This window comes from Sebastes umbrosus, chromosome 22 (assembly GCF_015220745.1).
Source record: "Sebastes umbrosus isolate fSebUmb1 chromosome 22, fSebUmb1.pri, whole genome shotgun sequence".
Lineage (NCBI taxonomy): Eukaryota > Metazoa > Chordata > Actinopteri > Perciformes > Sebastidae > Sebastes > Sebastes umbrosus.
In genome coordinates, this window is record NC_051290.1 from 10,354,193 (window position 1) to 10,362,833 (window position 8,641).

The 8,641-nt window shown below is 33.7% G+C and overlaps 1 protein-coding gene across 2 annotated transcripts; it reads left to right on the top strand.

The window, feature by feature from the left end:
* Positions 1-337: 337 nt before the first annotated feature.
* Positions 338-6,189, top strand: emc4 (ER membrane protein complex subunit 4). 2 transcript variants are annotated; one of them, XM_037758710.1, is made up of 6 exons: positions 338-498; positions 1,675-1,807; positions 2,071-2,185; positions 3,808-3,961; positions 4,155-4,315; positions 5,561-6,189. In XM_037758710.1, exons 2-6 carry the CDS (start codon positions 1,698-1,700, stop codon positions 5,594-5,596), a joined length of 576 nt encoding a protein of 191 aa, XP_037614638.1. In that variant the 5' UTR covers positions 338-498; positions 1,675-1,697; the 3' UTR covers positions 5,597-6,189. The 2 variants fall into 2 exon arrangements, with proteins under 2 accessions (XP_037614638.1, XP_037614637.1); XM_037758709.1 differs by having other exon boundaries at positions 340-498; positions 1,657-1,807.
* Positions 6,190-8,641: the final 2,452 nt, after the last annotated feature.

Here is an 8,641-nt window from a genome sequence, read left to right on the forward strand (position 1 = left end):
GAGTTACCCTGCACCATACTCATTTTTAACAGTCTGTTCTGCACTATATTCACTTTTTTATTAGTCGTGTATCACAGCTGTTACCCTGCACTATATTCACTTTTAACAGTTTTCTTTATCGCCTTGTATTTTTATATCTGGTATATTTTTTTGTACTTTGCACTACTAATTTTATTACTGCCTTTTTACTAACATGTTTTGCACTATGGAACTGTGATGCTGGAAACTTGAATTTCCCTCAGGATCAATAAAGTTACTATCTATCTATCTAATTAATAGTTCTCCTGAAGTGCCACTAGAGGGCAGGAATTGACGTAATATCCGGTTACGCCAGCGTAGCTGCGTCATCATTGCGTGCCCCGGAAACAGCTATCACGACGAAGGGTCAATTTATTTTTCAAGCGCAGCAACAAGCTACATTTCTGCTCATTTCATCAACAAATGACGATAAATAACGACAAATAAAGCAGGCAGCAGTCGTTTGGATGTTCCTATAAGGTAAGTTTGATGTTAAAGTCACGATGTGTTGGCTTATTTTGAGATATAACGTCATGTTTGTGCAAAACAGCGACGTCAAAGTGATGGTAACATCCTCATCTGCATCGTGTTGGGTCCTTTTAATGTTCACATTTTCTGTGTTAATTGTCGTGATAACATTGATTTAACTCGTACAGGAGAAAGAGTGTGATCAAATCAGCTTTATTAGGAATCAATATGTTTTGCTAATAACAGCCTTCCTTTGGCTTTTTATAATAATAATAATAATAAAAAACTGTATTTGTATAGCACCTTTCCAAACATAGTTACAAAGTGCTTTACTTAAATTAAAATAGTGCAAACATCAAGATAAAAATAATACATAATAAAAACATATTCCAAAATAAAAAATGTACAATAATAATAATATGTAGTTTGTTATTTCATATCTTTTTTACATTTAGTTCAATAATTGTTTTAGACACATTGTCACTGTGCTAATGAAAAGATAATACAATAAAAAAAGAGATAGTGCAATGTAAATATAAAAAATAATACAATATAAAATATAAAAATACAATATGTATATTGATGAGATTACAGTCAGATAGTTATATAATTATTGCACAGCATCATATAATTATTGCACAGAGGGATCAGCATATGTTATTGCACATATCCGTAACAGTAGAAGCCATTCTTTTAACAGTGCTGTTGCAAGATGCAAAACAATTGAATAGTTTCCAAAATAACTGTCGCAAAGATATTAAATAAATTAAGTGTATCATGTCATTTCAACCATAAATAAATACTACTGGACTGTTGTTTCTCTCTGGACCAGGGTATAAAAACTCACTAAATATTTCATAAAACATAAAAACATCATGATGGAACATAAAGTCACTAAAATGCTAGTTACATGATTTATCATATGTGCTGCACAAACTGGTCCTTTTGACACTGTCACCACACAGAATAACCATATATGTTACTGTTAATCTGTTTTTTAAGATCTCATGTTTTGTTTAGATTTTCCTGAGATGTTTTTTATGTTTTGTGTCATATTATATTTTGATTGTTTTACACCCAGGAAGACCACTACATGGATGCTGGTAGAGAGCTGAACGAAAAGGAAAGACGTCTGATTTCTGTTATTTTTTTTTATCTTTCTATATGTAGCTGCTTTCTGTCTCTGAGATCCAGCAGTGAAGCGGGTTGCCATGGCATCTCCAGGGGGACAAGGAGGAGGAGGAGGAGCTCTGTCGACGAGAGGAGGCAGCGGGGCCAGGAGGATGAAGTGGGCTCTGGAGCTGAGCATGGGCAACACCAGGTGAACGAAACACGTCTATCAAATAGTAGGACTAACCTCAATCTGTAAAGCTGTAAATCTAAAGAGACACTTAAATCTGTGGGAAACTCTTGTCATCCCTGTGGCCTGGTGGTCTAAGGGTATATCACCAGTCGTAACATCCTCATTTCAATTTCGATTCAATGCTTTAACATTGATTAGTAACTGACGGTGGCAACAGTTCCATATTATAAAAAGATGAAGCATATGAAAGCTAAACTCTGTGTGTTGCCTCTGTTCTGCAGGAGTCGTGGCGACCGTCAGGGCGGTCAGGGAGACGTCGTTTACCCCATCGGCTACTCTGAGAAACCCGTCCCCGACACCAGCATCCAGGAGACGGACAAGAACCTGGTGGAGAAGGTGAGCTGGGAGGAGAACCTTTACTTTCTTTCTCTTCTTCGGATATTGAGGTTGTTCTTTCTTTTGCCAGTGTTTTCTCTTCTCAGGGTGTGTTTTATGTTTTTTGAACACCTCCTGCTGATTTGTTAAGTCAGGCTTCATTAAGCTTTATGTCTTCTATAAATATATATAAGTAAATTTGTAAACAAATGACAAACACAAATAAAAGCAAAGAAAAGTAAATGAAATACCACAAACGTTGACATGGTGAAAGTTACTACATAATATCTGGGGAAATAATAATAATAATGATGATAATTTGCACTTTTCAAAACAAAGTTGCAAAGTGCTTTACAGTAAAAAAATATAAAAATAATAAAAATTAAATTAAATCCAGAACATAAGATATAAAACAAGATACTAATCTTGTCTTAGTTGTTTTGTAGACAGGGTTATTATAGTAAACTAGAACGAAAATAAACAGCGAAAAATATTTTTAGTAAACTGAAACTAAATATTAACTAAATTCTTTAAGTAAAACTAAGCTGAAACGATATTGCCCGGGTAAAAAAACTAATAAAAATAAAATAAAAATGAACGTAAATTCATTTCAGTTTTAGTTTTTTTAGCTATAATATATCACTACCGAAAAAAGGAGACGGCATGAATTTCCATCAACTCTCGTGACGTTGAACCACTCGGACTTGACCTTCCAGGTGATGGCGCTATGTCGCAATTGTGTCACTAATATAGAGCGAAGATTAAACATGGCCATTCCTACACAGTTCACTAACCATGTATTTTGTATGTATATGTAGCTACATAATTCTGAGACATTATAGCTGGCCCTAACAAAAAGTACAACTGATGTAACCTAAAACTATATATTTAAAGAAAACTAAACCTTTCTGAAAAACTGAAACTAAACTAAAACTAGCAAACGCACTCTGAAAATGAACTAAAACTAAACCAAAATTAAATCGAAAAGTCAGAACTGAAATAAAATAGAAACTAATTGAAAATTCAAAACTATTACAACCTTGTTTGTAGGTTGAAAATGTTCCTGGATAAGACTTTTTGCACTTTTTCATATGTAGACGACGTGTTTTAGAATATATGCTTACTCTCTGCTTAGTGTCTGGGCCCCTATTCTCAAGCTTCATATGGCTTATCAGGGTGTCCCATCTCACATATCTCCATTATGTCTTATGATTGTATTTGTAGCTTAACTGTGTTGTGAATAAACTGAAACTTAGAATGATGATACCATCAAAAGCCTTAAGATAAAAGTGAGTTTTAACCAGAGGGCTACCTCCGGTTCTGAAAAGTGAAGCCAATGCTGAAATGCCTTAAACTTAAACTGCCAAACTTCAAAACGGCAGTCCAAAAACCAATGGGTGACGTCACCGTGACAACGTCCACTTCTTATATACAGTCTATGGTTTTAAGAAGAGATTTAAACATAAAAAAAGCAAAGAAAAATTACGCGCCATTTGTGGTGTTTTTGGCGTGATGATCGTCGCAAAGAAAGCAGTTTAGAATAATCATCCATACAGGAGTGTAACATGTGAGAGAAGATCAAATGTTGGGCCAGAAATAAATATAAAAATGCTGAGTATGTGCCTCTGACTCTTGTCGTGCAGCGCTGTTGGGACGTGGCTCTCGGGCCCCTGAAACAGATCCCCATGAACCTGTTCATCATGTACATGTCGGGCAACACCATCTCCATCTTCCCCATCATGATGGTGTGCATGATGGCCTGGAGGCCCATACAGGCGCTCATGTCCATGTCTGCCAGTGAGTATCCAGCATCCACAAAGCTGAATATAGAAATCCTACTTTGTATTTCACCCAGTGTTTTTTTTCTTTGTTTCCTCGTCCTCATCAGAGACCGTTGTAGAACCAGTTTTAGAGTCAGGTCACATCAGGTTAATTTGTGTGTCGGAGCTTTCTGGCATTTCACTGGTTCATTTGTTCTCTTATATCTCAGCCTTCAAGCTGCTGGAGAGCTCCAGTCAGCAGTGGCTCCAGGGCCTCGTCTATCTGGTTGGTAACCTCCTGGGCTCGGCGTTGGCCATCTACAAGTGTCAGTCGATGGGTCTGCTGCCAACACACTCCTCTGATTGGCTGGCTTTCATAGGACCGCCGCAGGTAAATGCCACTAAATGTCTTTTTAGAGTGTTGCAGACTGTCTTTATGTACTTAGTTTTACTTTGTTGGTTCTTCAATTTTTGATCCACTACGTCTAAATGAATCAAGCTTTTCAAGTTTAGGGGTTTTGAATCATCTCTGGTCCTCATAAATCCTCGCTGCAGTTCACTTATAAGGCCAGTAGAGGGCAGAAAGAGCCCATTTTGTCATTCCAGTAATGAATCTGAAATAGTTTATTGATCCCCGGGGAGAATTTGGGACGTTACAGTTGGTCTTATATAAAAGCATAAAGAAATACAAGAAAAAATAAAAATAATAGAGTATGTAACATGTAAAATTATGTATATAATGCTATATATATACAGTATATAACACACTAATATGTAGAGAAATATAAATAAAAAATAAAAATATGGATAAGAAATGAGAAATTTAAGAAATATGTGCATCAAACGTACAATATATAACCACAGTGTAAATAAATAAGTAAAAGAAATGCTCGATCTATTAAGTGTGTTACATATAAATGCAAGAATAGTATAAATAAGCATATATCTTGAAATGTAACATATAAATGCAGTGTTAATGACCGAGTATTGCACAGTTGAAGTCATTGTACAGTTTAATCAGTATTGCACATAACAATAATAAGTAATTATGGGGTAGTAGCTGCTCAATCACAGTAACAGATCATTTAAACATGACAGTATAATGCAATCCGGGGTGTTTTTTGGCCGATTTATAGATCACGCACTAATGAGTAGTATTTCTGTCAGGACAAATATTTTTGCTGTAACTAATTCTAATAAGAACAAAGACTTTTTTTTATTATTATTCATCCTTTATTTTGATTTTTCTAAGGCAACATGCAACAAAATATAATAATAGAATGAGTAATAATTTTAAAAATGAATTAAAAATACAAAAGCCAATAAGTGTAAAGAAATTAATGGATGAAAGAAATAATAAAAATTAAAAAAATATATAGAATGTCTACAATGAAAAAACTTGTCCTGTTGCAGTCAAGTTCCATTATAAACAATATTATGAATTGTCAATCCAATCGTCCACTTAAAGGGATAGTTTGGGTGTTTTGAAGTGGGGTTGTGTGAGGTACTTATCCATAGTTGGTGTATTACCGACAGTAGATGGCGGTCGGCACGCCCCCAGTTTTCTTTCCCTTATTTATTTCTAGTAATTCCCAAACACAGATTTGATTTAACTATTTTCGTTTCTTCTCAACAGAGGATGGAGATCATGGGCGGAGGCATGGTGTTGTGAAGAGGACGGAGCGTGCACATACCAGATTCAGATATTTACAGAGGTTTATATAACTGTATATTCTCCACGACAGATTCGGTTACAAGACGTTTGATAAATCGGCAGCAGGACGTGCGGCGCAGCTCTCAGTTACTTCATCCTGCTGCTCTGCTTCATATCTCTGTTCTTTGTTTTTCATCTTTTTAATAAAGGTTTAAGAGCCAGCAGATCATCATGTTGAACTACTGTATTTTTCTTTCCAGTTGAAATAACAATAGGATGTTATTTATGAGGTTATTTTCCAGTATACAGAATTATACCCAGTTTTAAAACAGAACTTTAATGGAGGTCACAGTCTGTAAAACAAGTCTTATTAGGTTTTAATCCAGTAGAGTAGTTTTTTATTTCTTCTTTTTTTCCATTCTTTTCTTTCTCAGTTTGTAGTGACACACGTGATTTCAGCATGCTAGCCAGCAACATTTACTAACCGGTTTTAATTTATTAGTCTGTTTAATTTATACTGATTTGCTACTTGAAAATGTTCTATAAAATAAATAAATCATTATTGGCTGAAATAACATGTTTTCAACTGTGTCAATAAATGTGTACAGGGATGTGCGGACAAGTTGTGGTTATTTTTTTAGCCACAGGCAGTTTGTTTTCTTTAAGACTGGGTGTTAAAAAGTGGAACCCAAACAACTTTAGGCAAAACTAAACCAGTTTTGGTGTAAACTACTGTATGTTACCGTTTAAATAATCAGCCTAAGTCAACATGCATCTACGGTAGAGACTCCAGCAACATCGATTGAGCAATCATTAACTTGTTGGCTCAAGAAAACCGCAAGAAAATCAGGTTTGATATCTCAAGCTCACCTGATTAAACAACTCAAGTATGGTTGTGCAATTTGACAACATACGCATTGATTTGAACATTTTCTTACTGTTCATAGCTAAATTCAGTTAGCTGTGCATCAATGCAAGGAAGCATTAACTTACTTAGTCCTTGTGTGGTTTCTTTTTGTATTTTTTCAGGTATTTAATTTGCTGGATTAGCCACAAATATACATTTCTACCTGCTTATTTTATATATAAACTGTTTCTCAATACATTTTCTGGAAAAAAAGATGATATATATTGATATTAAAATATGGAATTCAATTTAACAATTTTATCCATATTTTTTAGTATTTTTATCCTCTAATTTCAGGATACGTATGACTGAAGGAGTGCTACAAATGTGCACTGTTTTTCGAGTAAATACGATTTTTTTTGTCTTTCTTTTCTTTTCACTGGAAAAAAAAGCAATTCTAAAAATAAGTAAAAAAAAAAATAAATTAATTTATTATTATATAAATAAACACAAGATGTTTTTTTTCTGGTAATAAGTTTTTAAAAAAAAAGATATTTTGGCCTTTCAAGATAAAAAACGATCTTGAAATTAGCTCATTTTGAGCTATATTTTATTGATATTAGGAAGAGTTGTGTGTCATAATAAGCCTGTAATACCTTAAATGTTACTTGTTAGGTGATTGTGTCTTGTATTAAGTGTTATGAGATATTCTGACTATAAACTATTATACTTTGTAAGAGTTTATGCTTGCTTGTGAGTTTTGTGTATATAGATATTTTTGTGTTATTTGTTCTTCGTTTGTTAACTTTATCTGGAAATAAAATAAAAAATTATGAGCAACCACAGTTGCACAGAGAAGTCCTACAAAAGCAAAACGATGCACCTGTTGTCAAAACAGAATCCATTTAGTTAAAGAGTGCCAACTTGCATTGACAACATGGCAACCTATAAGGCTACAGCCCGTCCTTAATGTTCTTCTTTGTGGGTGTGTGTGTTTGGTATCAGCAGCAACACCCTGCAGGAGAACAAAGGCAGTCAGGTAGGGCAGAGGCAAAACTTGAGAGGCGAGTAGCACAGAGCTTGTGCAGCTTTTCTTACAGTCGTGCATGAAAAGGTATGAAAGTTGGACATTTATTTACACTTTGATTGTCCAACACCCCTAAACATGTTAGATCAGACCAAGGTATGAGTACTTTCAAGCACTTTAAAGGCCATTTTTACATCAGCATTTTTGAATGCTGGTAGTTGAGTTGCAGAGTGTTGCATATTAATACATAATCCACAGAAGTTACAAGAATATTTAATATCCAACCTAAATCTCTGTATTCAGTACTGTTTGTAATGTATGCAGTGATTTCTTAAAACACTTCTCCAAAGAGCGCCACCCATAAATCTCCCTATTGAAAGGGTAACACTATTTATAATATCATGAAGTATTGGTGCATATTTACTGTGTGCCTGCAGGTCTTTGTAAATAAAAAAGCTCTCATATATATATATATATATATAATCTGTGTTATAAAGGTTTATGTCAGTTGATGAAAGATTAATAAAACAGACATTTGTGTGTAAGAAAAATGTTGCATCTTGCAAAAAATATATATAATATATAAAGTATATATTATAAATAGAAAATATGTATTTGCTTGACCTATAAACACAGTAAACTATTGCTAACTGATGGATTTTTGTTTGGTATCTGCTTTAATTTTGCTATAAGAGTGTTGGGAATAAATGCAATACTCTCTCTTATATTTTTAAAAAATAGATATATTTTAATACCTTACATGCTGTGCATAATAGCTGTAGGCAGATTTAAAAGTAGAAAAGATAAAAAATAGAAATACTAAAGGTCAAAATATTACATTTAAAGACAAAATATGAGATCGAATATTAAAATATCATAATTATTATAAAGATTTTGATGCATACTTTTGTCTGATTTAATTCTGAATTAGTTTATCACATTGATGGAATATAACTAAGTACATTTAATCAAGTACTTAAGTAATTTTGAGGTACTTTTGCTATTATGCTACTTTTTTACTCCAGTACATTTATTTGACAGCTTTAGTTACTTTGCAGTTTCAGATTATTAATAAAAAAAAAAATCAATAATCAGAATAACTAATTAATTGTTATATATTGTTATAGATTAAATTACACAGCAGTATATAAAGTAGCTGAAACTAGACCCATCATTACCAACTGCAACA